Source organism: Rhinopithecus roxellana, chromosome 13, assembly GCF_007565055.1.
Source record: "Rhinopithecus roxellana isolate Shanxi Qingling chromosome 13, ASM756505v1, whole genome shotgun sequence".
Classification (NCBI taxonomy): Eukaryota; Metazoa; Chordata; class Mammalia; order Primates; family Cercopithecidae; genus Rhinopithecus; species Rhinopithecus roxellana.
The window spans coordinates 108,169,570-108,195,415 of record NC_044561.1 but is presented as its reverse complement, the minus strand read 5'-3'; the positions used below and the strand labels follow the sequence as shown (position 1 = coordinate 108,195,415).

Genomic DNA, 25,846 nt, shown 5'->3' with positions numbered 1-25,846 from the left:
TTTAGTAGAGACAGGGTTTCACTATATTGGCCAGGCTGGTCTTGAACTCCTGACCTCGTGATCCACCCGCCTCGGCCTCCCAAAGTGCTGAGATTACAGGAATGAGCCACCACGTCTGGCCAGAACCAAATCTATTAAGATGTGTGATGGCCGGGCGCGGTGGCTCAAGCCTGTAATCCCAGCACTTTGGGAGGCCGAGACGGGCGGATCACGAGGTCAGGAGATCGAGACCATCCTGGCTAACATGGTGAAACCCCGTCTCTACTAAAAATACAAAAACTAGCCGGGCGAGGTGGTGGGCGCCTGTAGTCCCAGCTACTCGGGAGGCTGAGGCAGGAGAATGGCGTAAACCCGGGAGGCGGAGCTTGCAGTGAGCTGAGATCTGGCCACTGCACTCCAGTCCGGGCGACAGAGCGAGACTCCGCCTCAAAAAAAAAAAAAAAAAAAAAAAAAAAAGATGTGTGATCACAGCAACTGGCAGAGGATGACAGGCCCTATGTTACAAGACACAGTAGACTTTCAATTCCTCAGACACACCACACACCTTCCCATACCAAGTATACTCCCTTTACCTGAAACAACAACCCCTGCCCACTCTTCCCAGGGAACATCCTTATCCTCCTATAGCCTCAGAATCTCTGACTACACTACCTCAAGCAGCCCCCATTTCCTTCCAGTCTGTGTCAGTTTCCTACATGTTTCCTTCATAGCATTTACCCCAATCCATTATTATTTCATTTGTTTGTGTTTATGGCCTGCTTCCCCAAGAGACAACAGGCACTGCTAGAGGCATCTGTCTCTTAATCACTACAGTATCATCTGGGGGAATAAAAGTATGTAAGTATGTCTATAGGTACAAATAATTGTAATAAAGTATACCAGGTGCAACAACAGACGACTCCTTAAGGTAGAGTAAGATACAGAGGAGCAAAAGGGGAGAGGGAGAGGAAGGGGATCGAGTGAGAGGAGGGCCCAAGACAACCCTGGGGAAAAGGAGACACTTGATCTCTATTCTGAAAGATGAGTAGGCATTTTCCAGCTGATCAAGGAGGCAGTGAAGCTGGGGAGAGTTTCTGGGAGAGGATGTAATAGGAGTAAACCAGCACAGTACAGAGGAAAGAAAGCAAAAAAGAGGACAAGGAAATTCAAGGGGATGGAGGAAACAACAACTCCGTTTGAGGGGCCATGGAGGATCTTACGGATGGACTGCTGAGCCCTAAATGAAGGTTTGCCAAGAGCAGTCCACGTGTGGCAACCAACACACCAACTGCGTGTTGGTGAACACAGAGCTGCTGGTCCACAAGGTCTCCATGAGGAATGAAGAATATCATATTGTGCTTTTCAGTAATCTGGACCCTCTTTATCAAAGCTTCCCAGCTGAGGTACCACAAATGGGTTACCAGTAGGCAATGACATGAAGAACGTTGAGATGCCAGAAAACCACCATATAATCAAGAACTACTAGAAAATTTTAGTGTGTGAGGCTGGACGCAGTGGCCCATTCTTGTAATCCCAGTGCTTTCCGAGACCAAGGCAGGAGGCCAGGAGTTCAAGACCAGCCTGGGCAACAGAGGAAGACCCTGTCTCTACAAAAATATATTTTAAAATTAGCCAGGCCTGTAGCCCTAGCTACTTAAGAGGCTGGAGTTGGGGAATCACTTGAGCCCAGGAGTGCGAGGCTACAGTGAGCTATGATCACAACACCACTGCACTCCAGCCTAGGCAAGAGAGTGAGACCTTATTTTTAAAAAAATTTAATCAGCCCAGCACAATAGCTTATGCCTATAATCCCAGCACTTTGGGTGGCTGAAGGAGGAGGATCCCCTGAGCCCAGGAGTTTGAGATCAGCATGGGAAACATAGGGAGACCCCATCTCTCTGGACAAAAAAAGAATTTTTACTTAGCCGGATGTGGTGATGCACGCCTGTAGTCCCAGCTACTCAAAAGGCTGAGGTGAGAGGATCACTGGAGCCCAGAAGATTGAGGCTGTGGTGAGCCATGATCACACTACTGAACTCCACCCTGGGTGATACAGTGAGACCCAAAATAAATAAATGGGAAGGAAGGAAGGGAGGGAGGGAGGGAGGAAAGAAGGGAGGGAGGGAGAGAGGGAATAACTTTAGTGTGTATATTTGTAACTAACCTGGCATTATAAAATCACTCTCAAATAGTAGCTAGAACAACTTTACATGTCTGCAAATTTGGCACTCATTCCTTCAAAAGGTAGGTTTTAATTGTTTTATCCTTGAATATGGCCTCATTTCTAACAAGCAGAATGTGGCAAAAGTGATAGTGTGGGACTTCCAAAGCTGGGTTATAAAAAGCACTGCAGCAGGACGGGGGAGAGAGAATATCAGGAAGAAAAGCTAATGGATGCTGGGCTTAATACCTAGGTGATGGGATGATCTGTGCAGCAAACTACCGTGGCACACATTTACCTATGTAACAAACCTGCAAATCTCACACATGTAACCCAGAACTTAAAATAAAGTGGAAGGCAAAAAAAAAAAAAAAAAGCAATCTTTTGAATTAATAAAGTGATGGATTATCTAACTACAAAGTTGATGTGAAAAAGAAAAAAAGCAATGCAGCCATTCCACTTCTGGGTATATATCCAAAAACACTGAACACAAGGACTCAAACAGATGTCTGTACTCCAGAATCCACACAGCATTATTCACAATAGTCAAAAGACATCCCAATAGTCAAAAAGCCACCCAAGTGTCTAACATATGAAAAGATAAAATGTGGTATATCCATATAATGGAATAGTATTCACCCTTAAAAAGGAATAAAACTCTAATACATGCTACAACACAGATGAACCTTGAGGACTTATACTACGTGAAATAACCCATTTGAAGGACAAATGCTGCATGATTCCATTCATATGAGCTATCTAGAGTAGCCAGATTAATGAAAGCAGAATAGAGGTTACCAGGAGCTAAGGGGAAAAGGGAGGGGGCAGTTGTTGATTAATAGATACAGGGTTTCAGTTTGGAGAGATGAAAAAATTGGGCCAGGCACGGTGGCTCACACCTGTAATCCCACCATTCTGGGAGGCGGAGGCAGGTGGACTGCCTGAACTCAGGAGTTCGAGACCAGCCTGGGCAACACAGTGAAACTCCGTCTCTATTAAAACACAAAAAGTTAGCCGGGCATGGCAGCGTGCGCCTGTAGTCCCAGCTACTCGGGAGGCTGAGGCAGGAGAATTGCTTGAACCCAGGAGGCGGAGGTTGCAGTGAGCTGAGATCACGCCACTGCACTCCAGCCTAGGTGACAGAGCGAGACTCCGTCTCAAAAAAAAAAAAGAAAAAAAGAAAAAATCTTGGGCTGGGCATGGTGGCTTACACCTGTAATCCCAATACTTTGAGAGGCCAAGGGAGGAAGACTGCTTGAGGTCAGGAGAGACAGGGTTTCACCATGTTACCCAGGCTGGTCTCAAACTCCTGGGCTCATGCAATATGCCTGCCTCAGCCTCCCAAAGTGCTGGGATTATAGGCATGAGCCATGGCGCATGGCTAAGGCCAGGAGTCTGAGACCAACATAACATAGTGAGACTTTCTCTCACTATGAAAAATTTTAGGTTGGGCTCAGTGGCTCATGCCTGTAATCCCAGCACTTTGGGAGGCTGAGGCCGGCAGATCACCTGAGGTCAGAAGTTTGAGACCAGCCATGGCCAACACAGTGAAACATCATCTCTACTAAAAATACAAAAATTAGCCAGGCGTGGTGGCACACGCCTATAATCCCAGCTACTCAGGAGGCTGAGGCAACTTCGCCGGGAGGCAGAAGTTGCAGTGAGCCGAGATCACACCACTGCACTCCAGCCTGGCAACAGAGTGAGAACCTGTCACCAAAAAAAGAAAGAAAAAAAAAAAGAAAGAAAGAAAATGTTTTGGAGAAGGATGGTAGTAATGGTTGCAGAACAGTATGAATGTATTTAATGCTACAGAACTGTACTGTACACCTAAAAATGATTAAAATACTAAATCTTATGTTATATGTATTTTTACCACAAGTATATATACACAAAGCACTGCTGCTTCTGCCTCACACTCTCTCAGATTCCCTGTTCTAGGGTAAGTCAAGTGCTACATCATGAGAACATTCTAGATGTCTCTGGGGAGGTTCACATGACAAGGAACTGAAGCCACCTGTCAGGAACCAGCATCAACTTGCCAGCCTCATGAGTGAGCCCCCTTGGATGTAGCCTTTATGAGACCCTGGGCCAGAAGCCCCTCTGACCCCCCATTCCACTGCTCCTGAATTTCTGGCCCACAGACACCTAGAGAATAATAAATGTTTATTGTTTTAGGCCACCAACTAAATGTTGAGAAAATGTGTTACACAGCACTAAGTAGCTAACAAAGTAGCATTTTGCTACACTGCTTTGGTGTCTAGAAATGGAGTCTATCAATAGTTTATAGGTTAGAGGTGCCAGTCCTCATGTTTTCAGGTTTGAGAAACACTGCTCTAAGCTACAAGATAAGCCAATATGTCCTAGGGCTCCACCAAGGGAAGGAGAGGGCTGTAAGACACTAAAGCACTGCCACTGGTGGCATGACCCCATGTGCATGGCCAGAAGCAGAGAACAGTGTAGGTCTAATTCAGGGAAACAGTGTTGACATGCCTGCACTATATGACCTTAAGCCCCAGGAAGGCTTGCCGCTCAGAGTCTTGCTGAATCTGTGTAAAATTAAGCTGCCTTATACTACACACCGTGCAGGTGCTTAAACTAGAGCAGCCAGACAGTGCTTGGCAGGAATCTGTTTTGTTCCCTGCTACATACCAGAAATACTAACTAAAGAAACATCATGGGGCAGGGGAGAAAAAAACAGAAAGGATGACAATTTCCTTCTGAATTCCCACTACAACTCATCAGCGTTCATCCACATAGCTATTAATAACTAATGAGGTTGGGTGCAGTGCCTCACGCCTGTAATCCCAGCACTTTGAGAGGCCGAGGCGGGCGGATCACCTGAAGCCTGGAGTTTGAGACCAGCCTGACAAACATGGAGAAACCCCGTCTCTACTAAAAATACAAAATTAGCCAGGCGTGGTGGCGCATGCCTGTAATCCCAGCTACTCGGGAGGCTGAGGCAGGAGAATTGCTTGAACCTAGGAGGTGGAGGTTGCAGTAGGCCGAGATCATGCCATTGCACTCCAGCCTGGGCAACAAGAGCAAAACTCTGTCTCAGAAATAAAAAATAAATAAATAAATAAATAAATAAAACTAATGAGTGCAGCTTACTCTAGGGTTTGTAAACTATCTTTATCTAAGGTATCTCACTTGATTATGCCATGAAGACTTAAGGAGTCATTATTATTACTGCCCCCTTTTTACATTTGTGGAAATGGAGCCTCAAAGAGAGTGACTAGGAAGAGGCACGGTCAAGATCAATATCTACATCTAACTCTAAACCCAGTGAAGAACCTTCTGCTCTTTTTTCTGAGACGGAGTCTAGCTCTGTCGCCCAGGATGGAGTGCAGTGGTGTGATCTCGGCTCACTGCAAGCTCCACCTCCCAGGTTCACGCCATTCTCCTGCCTCAGCCTACCAAGTAGCTGGACTACAGGTGCCCACCACCACGCCTGGCTAATTTTTTGTATTTTTAGTAGAGACGGGGTTTCACCGTGTTAGCCAGGATGGTCTCGATCTCCTGACCTCATGAACCGCCCACCTCAGCCTCCCAAAGTGCTGGGATTACAGGCGTGAGCCACTGTGCCGGACTACGAGCCTTCTGCTCTTAACTGGACTCCACATGTAAACATTCCTGTAGTGACCACATCCACATGGGTGTCTTTTGTCTTAGCCACCTAATAGTCTACCTAACTGGTGGCTAGCCCAGAGTTTGACTAAATTTTCCCCCAGAGGTTGAGCATTCAGACTGCTTCCAGATTCTTTGCTATATAAACAGTGTGTCTGCAGACATACAGCACTCATTTTACTTCAAGAATCAGCAAATTACCCAGACATGGTACATGCCTGTAATCCCAGTTACTTGGGAGGCTGAGGCAGGAGAATCGCTTGAACCCAGGAGGCAGAGGTTGCGGTGAGCCAAAATCGTACCATTGCACTCCCGCCTGGGCGACAAGAGCGAAACTCTGTCTCAAAAAAAAAAAAAAAAATCAGAGCTTGCCTCTATTCCTGGCCCAGGGCACACACCGGAAGCAAAATACTTCTATGCACAAAAGTAACATTTTAAGCCATCACCAGCCTTTGCTGGAGAGGAGATGGGGATGGAAGATATATTTAGTAAAAAACAAAAGACTGACTATTAAACTGCAGAAAAACTGCTGTTTTGAATGCCTTAACTCTTTCCCTACCCCTTCACCACTTCCATTAATCAACATCTGATAAAAGGTCTTAAATGCATCTTTCCTCTCTATCTCAATCATTTCTTACCAGCAACAACTGAACAGTCAGTATATACAAATGACCCCTAAACCCCTCTATCAGAACCCAGCAGAATGCCTGACACAGAGCCACTCAGCAAATATCTTATGACAGAATGAACACTGCCACTTTTCTGTTACTAAGAAGGATCAAACCATGTCTCTCCCCTGCTTAAATTCTCACTCATTAGTTCAATCTCCCACCACTCCTGTTATCTCTCTGGATTCTCAGAACACACCAAGTTCTTTCAAGCCCTAAATATTTTTGCTGATGTTATTCCTTCTGCCTTCTTCCCCTGCCACTCTCTTCCTGGAAATCTTCTCATTCTTTAATTTCACTTCCTTGCATATGCCCTCAAATTACTGGCGACTGTCTTCCTCATCATAACTGCCACCCAACCCTGGTTATTTCAGACTCCACATTCTCCATTTCTGTACCCAGACAGCTAAATGTGGCTAGAGAAAAAACTCAACATGCTGATGGGTCTCACTTTAAATGCATGTCTAGGCCAGGTGCAGTGGCTCATGCCTGTAGTCCCAGCACTTTGGGAGGCTGAGGCAGGCGGATCACCTGTGGTCAAGAGTTCGAGACCAGCCTGGCCAACATGGCGAAACCTCGTCTCTACTAAAAATACAAAAATTAGTCGAGTACGGTGGCGGGCACCTGTAATCCCAGATACTCAGGAGGCTGAGACAGGAGAATCACTTGAACCCAGGAGGCGGAGGTTGCAGTGAGCCGAGATCGTGCCACTGTCATCCAGCCTGGGGGACAAGAGCAAAAGTCTGTCTCAAACATACATACAAACATACATACATACATACATAAAATGCATATCTGCAAACAGGAATTAAATAGTAATTGTCTTTGGGGGTAGGAGAGGGACAAAAAAGCTTCTTGAGCACCCATAAGGGTTCATGTTCTTGATTTGGGTGGTGGTTACAGAAGTGTACACATGTGTAAAAGTTCATCAAGCTACACACTTAAGATTTATACACTTGGCCGGGCGTGGTGGCTCACGCCTGTAATCCCAGCATTTTGGGAGGTCCAGGCGGGCGGATCACAAGGTCAGGAGATCAAGACCATCCTGGCTAACACAGTGAAACCCCATCTCTACCAAAAATACAAAAAAAAATTAGCCGGGCGTGGTGGCGGGCATCTGTGGTTCCAGCTACTTGGGAGGCTGAGGCAGGAGAATAGCGTGAACCCGGGAGGCGGAGCTTGCAGTGAGCCGAGATGGCGCCACTGCACTCCAGCCTGGGCGACAGAGCGAGACTCCATCTCAAAAAAAAAAAAAAAAAAAAAAAAAGATTTATACACTCTACTATAAATTAAAACTCAACAAAAAATATTTTTAAAATAAAAGTGTAAGAACTGGGTGCTATAGTGCATGCCTATAGTCCCAACTACACAGGAGGCTGAGGCAGGAGAGCTCCTTGAGCCAAAGAATTGGAGGCTATAGTGTGCTTTCATTGCACTCGTAAATAGCCACTGTTCTCCAGCCTGGGCAACAAAGCAAGACCCCCTCTCTAAAAATAATTAACCTAATTGTAGAGTAGCAATTTTGCACTCTTCTTAATTCAGTGTCCTACACTTGTAAGAAGCTAGGAAAATTAATTTCAAAAAAGTTTTTAGCCTGGCATGGCAGCTTACATCTGTAACCCCAACGCTTTGGAAGGCCGAGGCAGGAGGATAACTTGAGACCAGGAGTTTGAGGCCTATCATTAGCTACTGAGTAGAGCAGAGCCTGAGGAGGGTGTGCAAACTCCTAAATATTTCATACCTTATCTTCTTTCCTCAAACCTAAGCCCTTCTCATCCTGATCTCAGTATCAGCTGATAATTTTACTTCTTATTGAATGTAAAAAATAGCTGGGCACAGTGGTATGCACCTGAAGTCCCAACTACCCAGGAGGCCTGAAGCAGGACAATCACTTGAGCCCAGGAGTTTGAATCCAGTCTGGGCAAATACCAAGACTCCCATCTCTTCAAAATACAAACAAACAGGAATCCCATTACTGGTTGGAGTGTAAAATGGTGCAGCTACTACAAAAAGCAATTTAGCAGTTCCTCAAAAGGTTAAACAGAATTACCATATGATCCAACAATTCTGTCTTAGGTATATACACATATGATGTAAAATCATATGTCCACAAAAAAGCTTATACACTAATGTGTACTCATAATACCCAAAAAAGAGGAAACATTGTAAATACCCATAAACTGATGAATGGAAAAACAAAATATGGTATATTCATATAATGGAATTATTCATCCACAAAAAGGAATAAAGTACTGATATGTTCTACAACATAGATGAATCTTGAAAATAGCATCCTAAGTGAAAGAAGCTAGTCACCTACTGTATGACTGCATATCTATGAAATGTCCAGAACAGGAATATATAGAGAGGGAAAGTAAATTCGTGTTTGCCTAGGGCTGGGAAGGGTAGGGAGGAAATAAGGTCTGACTGCTAATGTATATGAGGTTTCTTTTTGGGATAATGAGAATTCTGGAATTAGATAGTGGTCACAATTGTACAACTTTGTAAATACACTGAAAACCATTGAATTATTGAATTGTATGCTTTGAAATGTTAATTTTTTTTTTTTTTTTTTGAGACAGAGTCTCACTCTGTCACCAGGTTGGAGTGCAATGGCGCGATCTTGGCTCACTGCAACCTCTGCCTCCTGGGTTCAAGCGATTCTCCTGCCTCAGCCTCCCAAGTAGCTGGGACTACAGGCAAGTGCCACCATGCCCGGCTAATTGTTGTATTTTTAGTAGAGATGGGGTTTCACCATGTTGGCCAGGATGATCTTGATCTCTTGACCTCGTGATCTGACTGCCTCAGCCTCCCAAAGTGTTGCGATTACAGGCATGAGCCACCGCACTCATCCTAAAAGGGTGAATTTTATAATATGTAAACCATATTTCAATTTCAATTTTTTAAAACAATTAATTTTTTAAAAAGGAGGGAAAAAAAAAGAATCCCACCAAGTGCTGGCAACAATGCAGAGCAACTGGAATTCTCATACATTGCTGGTGGAAATGCAAAATGGTACAGCAACTCTGAAAAAGTTTGGCAGTTTTTCACGTGGTTAAACATACACTTATATGACCCAGCAATCCAACTCACTGGTATTTATCCAAGAGAAATGATAACTTATATTCTCACAAAAACCTATATACAAATGTTTATTCATATTAACCCAAAACTGGAAACAATCTTTGAACACGTAAACAGATAAGCTGTGGTATATCCATCCAATGGAATACTTACTACTTGGTTCTAAAAGCAACCTTGCATGAGCAAGTATTTTGCTCATGCAAACATATGGGTGAGTTTCAAATGCATTATGCTAAGTTTAAGAAGCCAAATCCAAAAGGCTATGTACTGAATAATTCCATTATAACACAGTATGGAAAAGGCAAAACTGTATAGACAAAGGACAGATCAGTGGGTGACAGGAGCTGGAGGTGCCAGGAGAGGCTGATTACAAAGGGACATGAGAAAATTCTGTGGGTAACAGAAGTGCTTTATATTGTTTCTTTTCTTTCTCCCCCCTTCTTTTTTTTTTGAGACAGGGTCTCGCTCTATCACACAGGTTGGAGTTGGAGTGCAGTGGTGCAATCACAGCTTGCTGCAGCCTTGACCTCCTGGACTCAAGCAATCTTCCTCCCACCCCAGCCTCCTGAGTACCTAAAACTATAGACACACACCACCACACCCAGCTATTATTATTTTTTTATTATTTTTATTTATTTTTTTTTTTTGAGAGACGAAGTCCCATTATGTTGCCTAGGCTTGCCTAAAACTCCTGGGCTCAAGCAATCCTCCCACCTTGGCCTCCCAAGGTGCTGGGATTATAGGCATGAGTCACCATTCCTGGCCTATATCTGGATTGTGGTGGGGCTTGCGTGAACTGTTGAATTTGGCAAAACTCAACTGTATTCTGAAAAGAGCGAATTTTACTATGGGTTGAGCATCTCAAATCCAAACATCTAAAATCCAAAACTTTTTGAGCATCAAGTTGTCTTTTTATGAATTTTGTACTTTTCTTGTACTTTTGTACCGTTTATGGATTTTGACAAATGTATACACCAGCAGCAGACCCTAATGTGAACTATGGTCTTTGGATGGTACTGAGGTGTCAACATAGGTTCATCAACTGTAACAAACACACCACTCTGGTGCAGGATGTTGAAAGTGGGGGAGGCTGGAGGGAGAACATAGGAATATGGGAACTCGGTCCATTCTTTTTTTTTTTTTTTAGAAGCAGGGTCTTACTCTGTCACCCAAGTTGGAATGCAGTGGCATGATTATGGCTCACGGAAGCCTCAAACTCCTGGGCTCATGCAATCCTCCCACCTCAGTTTCCCTAGTAGCTAGGACTACAGGTGCAAGCCACCCCCCACTCCAGCTAATTTGTTTTATTTTTTGTAGAGACAGGGTCTTGCAATGTTGGCCAGGCTGGTCTCAAACTCCTGGCCTCAAGTGATCCACCCACCTTGGCCTCCCAAACTGCTGGGATTACAGGCGTGAGCCACTGTACCTGGCCCACAGCCACTTTTAATACCTGAAATCAGATAACATCGATTCCCTGTTTAAGACCTTTCAATGACTTACTATCACATTTAGAATAAAGTTCAAACTCCTTATTATGGCCAATCTGGCCCCTGCTGACCTTTCTGGGCTCACCTCCTACCTCTGGCCTCTCACTCTCTACGCTCCCAGCCACATGTTCCTACCCATTATTGCTTAAATGCCCTGCTTGCTCCTACGCCAAGGCTTGTGCCTTGGCTGCCTCTGTCTGCAACCCTCGCTCCCCTGGATACTAACATGACTCACTTCCTCACTTACTTTAGGACTCTATTTAAATGTCTCCCTGTCAGAGAGATCTCCTCTGTTCACGCTGTATATTAAAAAAGCAAAACACATACACACACAGAGGCACTCTCTACCCACTTGAAAGTACTTATTCCGGCCGGGTGCAGTGGCTTACACCTGTAATTCCAACACTCTGGGAGGCCAAGGTGGGTGGATCACGAGGTCAGGAGATTGAGACTATCCTGACTAACACAGTAAAACCCCGTCTCTACTAAAAAATACAAACAATTCTCATGCTTGTAATCCCAGCACTTTGGGAGGCCGAGGCGGGAGGATCACAAGGTCAGGAGATCGAGACCATGGTGAAACCCCGTCTCTACTAAAAATACAAAAAATTAGCTGGGCGTGGTGGCGGGCGCCTGTAGTCCCAGCTACTCAGGAGGCTGAGGCAGGAGAATGGCATGAACCCGGGAGGCGGAGTTTGCAGTGAGCCGAGATCGCGCCACTGCACTCCAGCCTAGGCGACAGAGTGAGACTCCGTCTCAAAAAAAAAAAAAAAAAAAAACACGGGAGGCTGAGGCAGGAGAATGGCATGAACCTGGGAGGCGGAGCTTGCAGTGAGCTGAGATCCGGCCACTGCACTCCAGCCTGGGCGACAGAGCCAGACTCCGTCTCAAAAAAAAAACAAAACAAAAAATTAGCCGGGCGTGGTGGCAGGCACCTGTAGTCGCAGCTACTCGGGAGGCTGAGGCAGGAGAATGGCGTGAACCCAGAAGGCAGAGCTTGCAGTGAGCCGAGATCGTGCCACTGCACTCCAGCCTGAGTGACAGGGCGAGACTCCGTCTCACAAAAAAACAAAGTACTTATTCCACTTTCTAGCAAAAAAAAAAAAGTATTTATTCCACTTTCTAGCATTTATCACCACCTAACATTATCTGTATATATCAGTCTGCTGCTTTATGTTCTATCCACCTCCACTAGAATGTCAGTTCCTAAAGATCAGGGACTATGTCTGTCCTAATCACCACTATTTCTATAGCATCTAGCATTGAATGCATGACTTGGCATCAAAAGTCATCTTTCTGAAGCCTTCCGAAATTTCCACATATGAAATTAGCTGTTCTCCCCCAGGGGTTTTTGTAAATGAACTTCGTACAGAGTAAATATCTCCTCATAATATATTTAATTTCAGGGACTTTATTCTAGGTACAGAACACATGTATGGGGATCAAAGCCACACCCGAGCATGCTCAGAAGCCAGACTAGCTCGACTCAAATCCTAAATGCACCATTAACTGCTACATAGCACTGGGAAACTTGACTGCTTTCTGCTTCTATCTCCTCATATATAAAATAAAAATAACAGAAGTAGCCCCTTCATAGCATCTTGAGGATTAAAGGAGGTATAACATATAAAGCCTTTAGATTTGTGCCTGGCACAGTGTAATCACTCAATAAATGTGAGTCACTAGCAAACACATAATGCATTAGAATACATGATTAATGACCCTTGACTATCTATACTGAAAACCAAAGCCAAATACTTGACTCGTCTCTAAACATCTTGAAGTACTTATTTTTCTTCATTTCACAGCACCTAGTGTACCACCTGACTCACAGCACTCAATACGTGTTTGTGGAAAGCTCAGAAAAGATTGCTTTAAAAAAAACACACACACGGCCGGGCACGGTGGCTCAAGCCTGTAATCCCAGCACTTTGGGAGGCCGAGACGGGCAGATCACGAGGTCAGGAGATCGAGACCATCCTGGCTAACACGGTGAAACCCCGTCTCTACTAAAAAATACAAAAAACTAGCCGGGCGAGGTGGCAGGCGCCTGTAGTCTCAGCTACTCGGGAGGCTGAGGCAGGAGAATGGCGTAAACCCAGGAGGCGGAGCTTGCAGTGAGCTGAGATCCGGCCACTGCACTCCAGCCTGGGCAACAGAGCGAGACTCCATCTCAAAAAAAAAAAAAAACACATACACACACACACAAGCCGGGCGCGGTGCCTCATACCTGTAATCCCAGCACTTTGGGAGGCCGAGACGGGCGGATCACGAGGTCAGGAGATCGAGACCATCCTGGCTAATACGGTGAAACCCCGTCTCTACCAAAAAAATACAAAAAACTGGCCAGGCGAGGTGGCGGGTGCCTGTAGTCCCAGCTACTTGGGAGGCTGAGGCAGGAGAATGGCGTAAACCCGGGGGGCGGAGCTTGCAGTGAGCTGAGATCCGGCCACTGCACTTCAGCCTGGGCTACAGAGCGAGACTCTGTCTCAAAAAAAAAAAAAAAAAAGTTAACAATGATTCTTTAATATCAAATAACCAATCAATGATCAAACTTTCAACAATCTCATAAATGTCATAAATCTTTTTTAAGCAGTCTGTTTTTGTTTTCGAACTGTATAAAATCCACACACTGAATTCAACACTGAATTAACAATATTCCTTCAGGCCAGCAATAACCAAAGAGAAAAAACATAATACAAAAAGATCTGGCCGGGCGCAGCGGCTCACGCCTGTTATCCCAGCACTTTGGGAGGCTGAGGTGAGCAGATCATCTGAGGTCGGGAGTTCACGACCAGCCTGACCAAAATGGCGAAACCCCGTCTCTACTAAAACATACAAAAATTAGCCAGGCGTGGTGGCAGCTGTCTGTAATCCTAGCTACTCGGGAGGCTGAGGCAGGGAGAACTGCCTGAATTTGGGAGGCAGAGGTTGTAGTGAGCCCAAATCGCTTTACTGCACTTCAGCCTGGGCAACAGAGCAAGACTCCATCTCAAAAAAAAAAAGGAAGGTCCATTCATAGAAGTAACAAAAACTAGACAATACTTAGGAATAAATCTAACAGATAATATACAAAATCTTTATGGCAGTTACAAAACATCACTAAACTTCATAAAGTAAAACATGAATAACTATAAAGATACATTTTCATGAATGAAAACTTTTTATCAAGATACCACTTAAATACAATTTATTTCAAAACTCCAAAAACACTTTTCAAGAAACTCAACAATACTACAAAAATTCATATTAAAGAGTAAAGGTCTAAGAATACAACAAATAAAATAAAACCTGTCTTACCAGTTATCAAGAGTAATGATAAAGCAATATCAATTAAATAATGTGTTATTATAAGCACAGGAGTAAACATAAATCAATGGAATAGACTAAAGAGCTGAGAACAGGCCTATGTATATATGAAGCTTAATATATACAAGTGATATTGCAGATCAGTGGGGAAAGGATGGACTATTCTAAACATGATATTGGGGCAACTGGTTATTCACTGAATTAAAAAATAATAATTAGATACAAGTTCATACCATACATAAAATGAATTCCAGGTGGATTAAAAACCTAAATACGCACCAGGCATGGCGACTCATGCTTGTAATCCCAGCACTTTGGGAAGCCAAGGCAGGTGGAACACTTGAGGTCAGGAATTCAAGACCAGCTTGGCCAACATAGTGAAACCTCATCTCAACTAAAGATACAAAAAATTAGCCTAGCATGATGGTATGTGCTGGTAGTCACATCTGTTCAGAAGGCTAAGTGAGAGGATCACCTGAGCCTGGAAGTCAAGGCTGCAATGAGTTGTAACTGCACCACTAAACTCCAGCCTAGGCAACAGAGTGAGACACTGTATCAAAAAAAAAAAAAAAAAGGCCAGGCATGGTGGCTCACGCTTGTAATCCCAGCACTTTGGGGGGCCGGGGGGGGGGGGGCAGATCATAAGGTCAGGAGTTCGAGACCAGCCTGGCCAACACAGTGAAACCCCATCTCTACTAAAAATACAAAAATTAGCTGGTATGGTAGCAGGCGCCTGTAATCCCAGTTACTGGGGAGGCTGAGGCAAGAGAATTGCTTGAACCCGGGAGGCAGACGTTGCAGTGAGCCGAGATCGTGAGTGAGTGCAGTGAGCCACTGCACTCCAGACTGGGCGACAGAGCAAGACTCCGTCCCAAACCAAAAAAAAAAGAACAGAAAAAAATACCAGAGTATAATGCATGTATTAAGGTTAAATACTACTTTATAAACTTTGTATTTCAGTTAAATGTATATAGGTCAGGTATGGTGACTCATGCCTGTAACCCCAGGAAGATCACCTGAGCCCAGGAATTCGAGACTAGCCTTGGCAACATAGTGAGACCTCATCTCTACTAAAAATTTAAAAATTAATCAGGCATGGTGGCACGTGCCTGTGGTCCCAGTTGAAGCAGGAGGACTGCTTAAGCCAAGGGAGGTTAAAGCTGCAATGAGCTGTGTTCCCACCACCGCACTCCAACCTGAGCAACAGAGTGAGACCTTGTCTCAAAAAATAAAAATAGGCCAGGCGCAGTGGCTCTGGCCTGTGGTCCCAGCACTTTGGGAGGCCAAGTTGGGCGGATCGTCTGAGGTCAGGAATTCAAGAACAGCCTTGGCCAACATGGTGAAACCCCGGCTCTACTAAAAAAAAAAAAAAAAAAAAGGCCGGGCGCGGTGGCTCAAGCCTGTAATCCCAGCCCTTTGGGAGGCCGAGACGGGCGGATCACGAGGTCAGGAGATCGAGACCATCCTGGCTAACACGGTGAAACCCTGTCTCTACTAAAAAAAATACAAAAACTAGCCGGGCGAGGTGGCGGGCGCCTGTAGTCCCAGCTCCTCGGGAGGCTGAGGCAGGAGAATGGCGTAAACCCAGGAGGCGGAGCTTGCAGTGAGCTGAGATCCGGCCACTGCACTCCAGTCCGAGCGACAGAGCGAGACTCTGCCTCAAAAAAAAAAAAAAAAATAGGCATGGTGGCGCACACCTGTAATCCCACATACTCAGGAGGCTGAGGCACAAGAATCACTTGAACCTGGGAGGTGGAGGTTGCAGTAAGCAAAGATCACACCTCTGCACTACAGCCTGGGCAACAAAGTGAGATGCTATCTCAACACCGTTTCAAAAAAATAATAAAAAAATAAATAAATAAAATTTTATGTACATATGGGTGAGTACCAAACATGATTTAAAATACATTTCTTACTGTAGGTTGTGGTCAAAAGCCACTGCCCAAGTAAAAGTCTGTGTATGGGCACAAAGAGACATTCACAGCAGCACTGTGTCTCAGGTGAAAAACTGGAATTTAGGCATCCATTTAAAATTTAAAAAAATACAATAAAAATAAAAAATAAGTAAACGGTCCAGGAGCAGTGGCTCACACCTGTAATCCCAGCACTTTGGGAGGCCAAGGTGGGTGGATCACCTGAGGTCACAAATTTGAGACCAGTCTGGCTAATATGGCGAAACCCCGTCTCTACTAAAAATACATAAATTAGGCAAGGTGGTGGGCACCTGTAATCTCAGCTACTTGGGAGGCTGAGGCAGGAGAACTGCTTGAACCCAGGAGGCGGATGTTGCAATGAGCCAAGACTGTGCCACCACACTCCAGCCTGGGTGACAGAGCTAGGTTCCATCATAAATAAATAAATAAATAAACAAACAAATAAACACCCATTAGTAAGGGACTAAACAAACTGTGGTATATTCATACAATAAAACTCTATACAGAAGTTAAGATGTAGTCCCAGCTACATGGAGGGCTAAGGCAGGAGGATCACTTGAGCCCAGAAGTTGGAGACCACAGTGAACTATGATTGTGCCATTACACTCCAGCTTGAGCAATAGAGTAAGACCCTATCTCAGGGGTCGGGGGAGTGGGTGCGGAGTTAAGTATGGGTAAATCACAAAAATATACTGAATATAAAAAACAAAGACACAGAAAAAAAGCAAGCTGTATGATACTACTTACACAATATATACATACACACAGTATATCATATATATACACACACACATACATATATACTGAAACCAAAAAAGGAACTAATTATAGATAATACAAACAGCCCAAAAACAGGCCAGGCTTGGTGGCTCACGCCTGTAATCCCAGCACTTTGGGAGGCCAAGGTGGGCAAATCATCTGAGGTCAGGAGTTGGAGACCAGCCTGGCCAACATGGTGAAACCCTGTCTTTACTAAAAATACAAAAAATTGGCCGGGCGTCATGGTGCGCGCCTGTAATCTCAGCTACTCAGGAAGCTGAGGCAGAATTGCTTGAACCCAGGAGGCGAAGGCTGCAGTGAGCCAAGATCACACCACTGCACTCCAGCCTGAATGAAAGAGCAAGACTCTTGTCTCGAACAAAAAAAAAAAATAGCCCAAAAACAACTGTGTTGAAAGTGTACCTAACTACCTAATTATTTTTTCTTTTTTTTGAGATGGAGTCTCGCTCAGTCCACCTAGGCTAGAGTGCAGTGGCATGATCTTGGCGCACTGCAGCCTCCACCTCCCAGGTTCAAGTGATTCTCCTGCTTCAGCCTCCCAAGTAGCTAGGACTACATGCATGCGCCACCATGCCCGGCTAATTTTTATATTTTTAGTAAAGACAGGGTTTCACTATGTTGGCCAGGCTGGTCTTGAACTCCTGACCTCATGATCCGCCCACCTCAGCCTCCCAAAGTGCTGAGACTACAAGCGTGAGCCACCATGCCCGGCCAAGTGTACCTAATTCTAATAGCAAAGACAGTTTTCTGCACCAACTGCTTCCATTCCTCTCTTCTCCTGTCTTATCTTCCTACACCTGAAGAGCTGGTCAATCTATTTTGAAAGAATCTCAAAAAGGGTTAAACTCTTCCTTCTTTAACTCAAAAAGGAACTAGCAAGGCATGATGGCACACATCTGCAATACCAACTACTCGGCAGGCATAGGCATGAGAAATGCTTGAACCTGGGAGGCAGAGGTTGCAGTAAGCCAAGATCTGCCTGGTGACAGAGCGAGACTCCGTCTCAAAAAAAAAAAAAAAAAAAAAAAAAAAATCCCTTAGAGAGGTGTAGGTCCCGAAAACCCCCCCTCATCTTGAGCACCAACAAACGACCAAATTCTAGGATGCCCTCAACCACAACAATCACTTCACAGTCTATAAGGTCTTTCCCTACATATTCTATCATTTGATTCTCGGAATAACCCTATGAGGTCAATATTACCAATACCCACATTTATAGATAAGCCAATGCACAAAGCAGCTAATTACCAGCCAGAGGTCACAAGTCAATGACACAGTTGGGACTACAACGCCTCAGCTTCTGAACCTAATCACCCTGACAGTGTGCCCTTACGTGATGACTCTATTTCAACATACAGTCATCATGCCCAGAAAACAGGATGGGGTGTTTACAACACATGAGCTGCTCCAATTGAACCCCTTTTTCTTCACTATTCCATCCCTGATCTTTCTCTCCTCTTTTTTCAGACAGGCAGCCAAGAGCAAGAGAGCTGCCACTATTAACCCTTCCCTTCCCTGTAGCCATTCATGCTTCTTTTTCCAGAACTCTTTCAGATGAACAGGCAAAAGGGGGAAACAAATACGAACAGGGGATTACAGGACAGTCACCCTGACACGAGGATCCCTACACCAAAGAGAAAAGACTGAAGTTTCCTCCCATCTTCCAAGAGTCAGGAAGTAGAAAAACACCACAAAAAAAGCCTAAGCTACCACTCTATCAGTGCTGGCAAAAATCCTTTACTGGAGGGCTTTAATTAACAGAAAAATGTAAAAGTACCAGTTTTTTAAACGGTCCCGGGCTTCCAACTGGGCTCCCACTTCAAAGCTGATTCCTCGTCTGTTAGGTGGATGCTTTGTCATTTTCAGTCATCAACGGGGCTGCCTTTATTCTCCTGAAAAAGCCAATTAAATATTTATGAAACTTAGGCAAAGTCTGCCCAGAGTGTAGCATCATTCACTACACATAAAAAACAAACAGACATTATTCAAAACACAAAGCTCCATGAAACCCTGTTGGTGCTCTCATTCTAACACAGGTGTGCCTTCCACTGGTTCCTACTCCTCCATCGTGCAGCTTCCTGTGGTTTCCGGAACTGAGAAGACCCTCCCTCAACAATGCTTACCAAAGACTCACCTACAAGGGCCACCCCTCAGAACTACAAAAAAACAACTGCTTTCGCAGTTAAATTCAGTCATCTGCTGATGCATTATTCAACAAATATTTGCTCAGCGACTATTTAAGGAAACAGTCAAGACCAAAAGAGACACAGTTCCTGCCCTCAAGAACCCTTCAGTCTACCAGGGAAACACAAAAATTTAGCCAGTAAACTGATGAATAAAATAACTGCAAACTGTAATTGCAATGAAATTTAAGAGTTACAAAGGAAGCAAACAAACACCAGGCACAGTAATATATGCTTATAGTCCCAGCTACTTGGAAGGCAGAACCAGGTTGTTTCTTTGAGCCCGGGAGTTCGAGACCAGCCTGGGAAACACAGCAAACTCTCGCCTCTTAAAGACAAAACAAATAAAAAACAAAGGAAGCAAACAAAAGCTGAGATACTAATACTTGGTCCTACTTTTGGAAGGCTGTACAAGGTCTGCTTATACTTTTTCTTTTCTTTTTTTTTTTTTTTTTTTTTTTGAGACGGAGTCATACTCTGTCACCCAGGCTGAATGTGGTGGCACCATCTCGGCTCACTGCATCCTCTGCCTCCCAGGTTCAAGCAATTCTGGAGCCTTGGCTTCCTGAGTAGCTGGGACTACAGGTGCACGCCACCCTGCCCAGCTTATTTTTGTATTTTTAGCAGAGATGGGGTTTCACCATGTTGGCCAGGCTGGTCTCAAACACCTGACCTCAAGTGATCCACCCACATAAGCCTCCCAAAGTGATGGTATTGCAGGCATGAGCCACTGTGCCCGGAATTGTTTATACTTTCTTTGATCTATGTATATTTTCACTTCTTTTTTTTTTTTTTTTTTTTTTTTTTTTTTTTTGAGACGGAGTCTTGCTCTGTCGCCCAGGCTGGAGTGCAGTGGCCAGATCTCAGCTCACTGCAAGCTCCGCCTCCCGGGTTCACGCCATTCTCCTGCCTCAGCCTCCCGAGTAGCTGGGACTACAGGCGCCCACCAGGTCGCCCGGCTAGTTTTTTGTATTTTTAGTAGAGACGGGGTTTCACCATGTTAGCCAGGATGGTCTCGATCTCCTGACCTCGTGATCCGCCCGTCTCGGCCTCCCAAAGTGCTGGGATTACAGGCTTGAGCCACCGCGCCCGGCCTATTTTCACTTCTTTTTCTGTTTGTTAGTTTGTTTTTTGAGAAGGAGTCTCGCTCTTGTCGCCCAGGCTAGAGTGCAATGGCACGATTTCGGCTCACTGCAACCTCCACTTCTTGGGTTTAAGTGATTCTCCTGCCTCAGCCTCCCAAGTAGCTGGGATTACAGGCACCTGCCACCATGCCCAGCTATATTTCCTACTTCTTGAGTCCCTTCTGATCATTTGTATTTGCCTATAAGTTTTACCCAGATTTTCTTTTTTTTTTTTTTTTGAGACGGAGTCTGGCTCTGTTGCCCGGGCTGGAGTGCAGTGGCCGGATCTCAGCTCACTGCAAGCTCCGCCTCCCGGGCTTACGCCATTCTCCTGCCTCAGCCTCCCGAGTAGCTAGGACTACAGGCGCCCGCCACGTCGTTCGGCTAGTTTGTTGTATTTCTTTTTAGTAGAGACGGGGTTTCACCGTGTTGGCCAGGATGGTCTCGATCTCCTGACCTCGTGATCCGCCCATCTCGGCCTCCCAGAGTGCTGGGATTACAGGCTTGAGCCACCGCGCCCGGCCCTTACCCAGATTTTCTTTATCATAAAACAATAAAACAGTACAAAATATTATCGTTTAATTCCTTTAATTGCCTTTGAATCTGAAGTCACAATTTGAATCTCTCCTTTCTCAATCCTGTCTTGTGTACTTGTGCTCTAAATAATAAAATGTATTTTTATGATCAGAGAACCAAACAGTAAAGCCAATTTCCTTTTGAAAGGAAAAACGGTGTACTGGATTAGGCCATTTACAAGAAAAGTGGCCCCCATAAAAGAACACTTCTGGCCAGGTATGGTGGTTCAAGCCTGTAATCCCAACACTTTGGGAGGTCAAGGCGGGCAGATCACGGGGTCAGGAGTTCGAGACCAGCCTGGCCAACATAGTGAAACCCCCATCTCTACTAAAATACAAAATTAGCCGGGTGTGGTGGTGGGTGCCTGTAATTCCAGCTACTTGGGAGGCTGAGGCAGGAGAATAGCTTGAACCCGGGAGGCAGAGGTTGGAGTGAGCTGAGATCACGCCACTGTACTCCAGCCTAGGTGACAGAGCAAGACTCCGTCTCGAAAAAGAAAAAAAAAAAAGAAGAACACTTCTTGGCATCACTGAGGTAATTAATCTACTAATCTGCAGAGTCCTAAACACTATCAGAGGAGCTAGTGGTGGTTCTGACGGACATGCAGCCACTCTGAGCTCTAAGGGCACTTGAACAGACCACCTCCCTACAGCAGACTAACTCCAGCCTAACTCCTTCCTCCCACTAAACTCTGGACTTTTTAAAAATTTTTTTAGACAGGGTCTCATTCTGTTGTCCAGGCTGGAATGCAGTGGCGCTATCATAGCTCACTACAGCCTCAAACTCCTGGGCTCATGCGATACTCCTGCCTCAGCCTCCCGAGTAGCTGGAATCAACAGCATGCATCAGCACACCCAGGTTTTTGTTTTGTTTTGTTTTGTTTTTGCAGAGACAGCATCTACATTACCCAGGCTAGTCTCAAACTCCTGGGTTCAAGCAATCCTCCTGCCTGGGCCTCCCAAAGTACTGGGATTACAGGATTACAGGCACAAGCCACTGCATCCAGCCCGATACATTGGCTTTTGACAGCCCACACCGCCCAAGCAATGCCAGAGCACTGCCACAGCAATGCCTGCCTCCTACCAGGAACATTTTCTTTGCAATAAATGAATATGGAAAAAAATCACAGAAGCGATACTCATATCTAATGTGTAATAGCAGCACATTTTATGAAGATTTGCTTGCAATATATTACATAAAAAGGCGGGATACAAAATTGTACCACATGGAGCTCACATTACAACTCATACACAGCCAGATGAGGTGGCTTAGGCTTATAATCCCAGCTACTGAAAAGGCTGAGGCAGGAGGATCACTTGAGCCCAGGAGGTCAAGACTGCAGTGAGCTATGATTCTGCCATTGTACTCCAGCCTAAGTGACAGAGCAAGAACCTGTCTCTTTTAAAAAAAAAAAAAAAAAAAAAAAAAAAGGCCAGGCGTGGTGGCTCATGCCTATAATCCCAGAACTTTGGGAGGCTGAGGCTGCTGAGGTTGGGAGTTTGAGACCAGCCTAATCAACATGGAGAAATCCTGCCTCTACTAAAAATACAAAATTAGCCAGGTGTGGTGGCGCATGCCAGTAATTCCAGCTACTCGGGAGGCTGAGGCAGGAGAATCACTTGAACCCAGGAGGTGGAGGTTCCAGTGAGCCAAGATCGCGCCATTAAACTCCAGCCTGGGCAACAAGAGTGAAACTGTGTCTCAAAGAAAAAGGTAAAGAAAAAAGAAACTCATTAATTATTATTATCATTATTTTTTGGAGACAAGGTCTTGCTCACTCTGTCACTCAGGCTGGTCTACAGTGGCACAAACCTGGATCACTGTAGCCTCGACTTCCTCGGCTCATGTGATCCTGCCTACTCAGCCTCCCAAGCACCTGGGACTACAGGTGCAAGCCACCACACCCAGCTAATTTGTTCTTCGGTAGAGACAGAGTCTTGTTATGTTTGTCTGGGCTGGTCTCAAACTCCCAGGTTCAAGTGATCCTCCTGACTCGGCCTCCCAAAGTGCTGGAATTAGAGACATGAGCCATGGTACCCAGCCACTGATTCTTTTTGTAAAGACCGTAAGAAAAAAATAAGTTATAGGTTATTGGTGATTGTTCCTTTTTTCTTAAATAATTTCCTAAATTTCAGTTTTTCACAATGAAAATTTTTCATAAGTGCATAATGTGAGGGATTATACATGTGAAGGACAATAAGCTATCTATTAAACAACCCATTCCAGGCCGGGCACAGTGGCTCATGCCTGTAATCCCAGAACTTTGGGAGGCCGAGGAGGGAGGATCACAAGGTCAAGAGATCGAGACAATCCTAGCCCACATGGTGAAACCCCGTCTCTACTAAAAATACAAAATTTAGCTGGGCGTGGTGGCGCGTGCCTATAGTCCCACCTACTCAGGAGGCTGAGGCAAGATAATCGCTTGAACCTGGGAGGCAGAGGTTGCAGTGAGCCGAGATCGCGCCACTGCATTCCAGCCTGGCAACAGAGTAAGACTCCGTCTAAAAAAAAAAAAACAAAAAAACAAAAACAAATTCCAAAGGGCTGATATTGGTAAACACATAAAGCAAAGCAAACCAAGGCAGAAATGGTTGACAGCTGTAATTAAGGAAGTTGAAACTTAAGCTGAAAAGCTGTGTTGGCAAGAGGTTCTAACTATTTGGACCCTAGGAAAGAAGTGTCAGAGGTCTGACAGCCTTTACCAAACATTCTCTAAGAAAATGAGATATCAAATCTGACATACACATGGACGGGCATGGTAGCTCACGCCAGAACTTTGGGAGGCCGAGGCGGCTGATCACTCGAGGTCAGGAGTTCCAGACCAGCCTGGCCAACATGGTAAAATCCTGTCTCTACTAAAATTACAAAAATTAGCCAGGCGTGGTGGTGCATGACTGTAATCCCAGATACTCAGGAGGCTGAGGCATGAGAATTGCTTGAACCCAGGAGGTGGGGGTTTCAGTGAGCCGAGATCATGCCACTGCACTCCTGCCTGGGTGACAGAGCAAGACTGTCTCAAAAAAAAAAAAAAAAATCTGACATACAGGTATAATCCAATCAGTAGAAAGGTCTTCATTTTGGCTTGCCTGAAATACCACACCAAATTATCTTGTTCTCTGACTTAATTCATACCAAGCAATATTCTGAATATTAATTTCCCCTCCCAGATTATATAAAAAGGTGATGCCCAACCAGAAAGGCAGGATGAAACTTAATACTCACTGAGCTGCTATTATTTGTCAGGCTCTGTGTAGGCTAACAGTCTTCTTTTACCAAAGTAACGGAATTTAATGTAATGGGGTTAAATGCTGGGCCTTGAATCCCCAGTTAATTAAATATAAATTATTTAACCCCTTATTAGCTGAATGAATTTGTGTAAATTATTTTCCTCTCTGTAAAATAGGGATGGTGATAACAATAATATCTATCTCCAAGCAGTGGATGTAAGGATTAAAATATATAATCCATTTGCCGGGCGCGGTGGCTCAAGCCTGTAATCCCAGCACTTTGGGAGGCCGAGACGGGCAGATCACGAGGTCAGGAGATGGAGACCATCCTGGCTAACACGGTGAAACCTCGTCTCTACTAAAAAGAATACAAAAAACTAGCCGGGCGAGGTAGCGGGCGCCTGTAGTCCCAGCTACTCGGGAGGCTGAGGCAGGAGAATGGCGTAAACCCGGGAGGCGGAGCTTGCAGTGAGCTGAGATCCGGCCACTGCACTCCAGCCTGGGCGACAGAGCGAGACTCCATCAAAAAAAAAAAAAAAAAAAAAAAAAAAGGGCCGGGCGCGGTGGCTCAAGCCTGTAATCCCAGCACTTTGGGAGGCCGAGACGGGCGGATCACGAGGTCAGGAGATCAAGACCATTCTGGCTAACACGGTGAAACCCCGTCTCTACTAAAAAATACAAAAAAAAACTAGCCGGGCGAGGTGGCGGGCGCCTGTAGTCCCAGCTACTCTGGAGGCTGAGGCAGGAGAATGGCGGGAACCCGGTTGGCGGAGCTTGCAGTGAGCTGAGGTCCGGCCACTGCACTCCAGCCTGGGCGAGAGAGCAAGACTCCGTCTCAAAAAAAAAAAAAAAAAAAAAAAAAAAAAAGTTCAGGCGCTAAGTGACAGGCCCCAGAACAAAAGTCCAGGTTGGCCTGACTTCTGAATTAATTGTTTCTACCACAGTACTGTCCCCCAGGCACCCCAGGAGGCCTTCCATTAAAATGTAGGAGTGAGGGAGGGCGGCAGTGAATGAATGAAGATGAGCAAATTATTCCCAAAAGCTCAATAAAACCAATTCCTCTTGAGGCTGAATCCTCAGAATTCCTGCTATTTATGAACCTGTTTCATTGTAACTCTGACCCACGTGTTTGAAGTTTCACTCTCTGGTATCACACAGAACACAAAACTAATCTGGCTTTCCCATCCCATTACCAATTTCCCCTCCACCCCTCTGAGGTGGCAGAGTTTGTTTTTAAATTCACATTAATTCACCCAACAAACCACCAACGAGTATTATCAGTAAGTCACTATGCTGGAAATGCTGAAAATTAGGAATCCAACTCAGTCCCAGCTCTAGTCCACCCAGCAAGACAAACGCAAACACTGAGAAGGCATGAATGAGTTCTAGCAAAGGGTGAGGGGAGGGGCAGAGGGGAAATCATCTGAAAGTATCTATTTAAATTGACAACATCTACTAAAGAATAAAAAAAGAGTTCAATAGAGAAGCAGGAATTTCAAAAAAATTACATAAGTAGTACATTTTTACTTCTTTCATTTAGTTTTAAACACAATTTTTCTAAAGATGCAATAGGGCTAAGATTCTGTAGCTTTTAACTTCTCTTCAGGGCCTTAGCTTTTTCTTCCAAAAATCACCAGCTTCCAGAAAAAGAGAAAAAGGGAACATGTTCAATATGGACATGGAGAGAATTTTAAAAACTCATGC

The 25,846-nt window shown here is 44.9% G+C and overlaps 1 protein-coding gene across 4 annotated transcripts in view; it reads right to left on the bottom strand.

Moving 5' to 3' along the window:
- Positions 1-25,846, bottom strand: part of PHF20 (PHD finger protein 20) — a 170,099-nt gene that overhangs the window by 118,065 nt on the left and 26,188 nt on the right. For 3 of the 4 annotated variants that reach the window (XM_030914946.1, XM_030914947.1, XM_030914948.1), the window contains exon 2: positions 18,810-18,924. In XM_030914946.1, the coding sequence (XP_030770806.1) occupies positions 18,810-18,892 (83 nt within the window). In that variant the 5' untranslated portion in view covers positions 18,893-18,924. Of the gene's footprint in view, positions 1-18,809; positions 18,925-25,846 lie in introns of those variants that run through there. The other variant, XM_030914949.1, reaches the window with a different exon arrangement.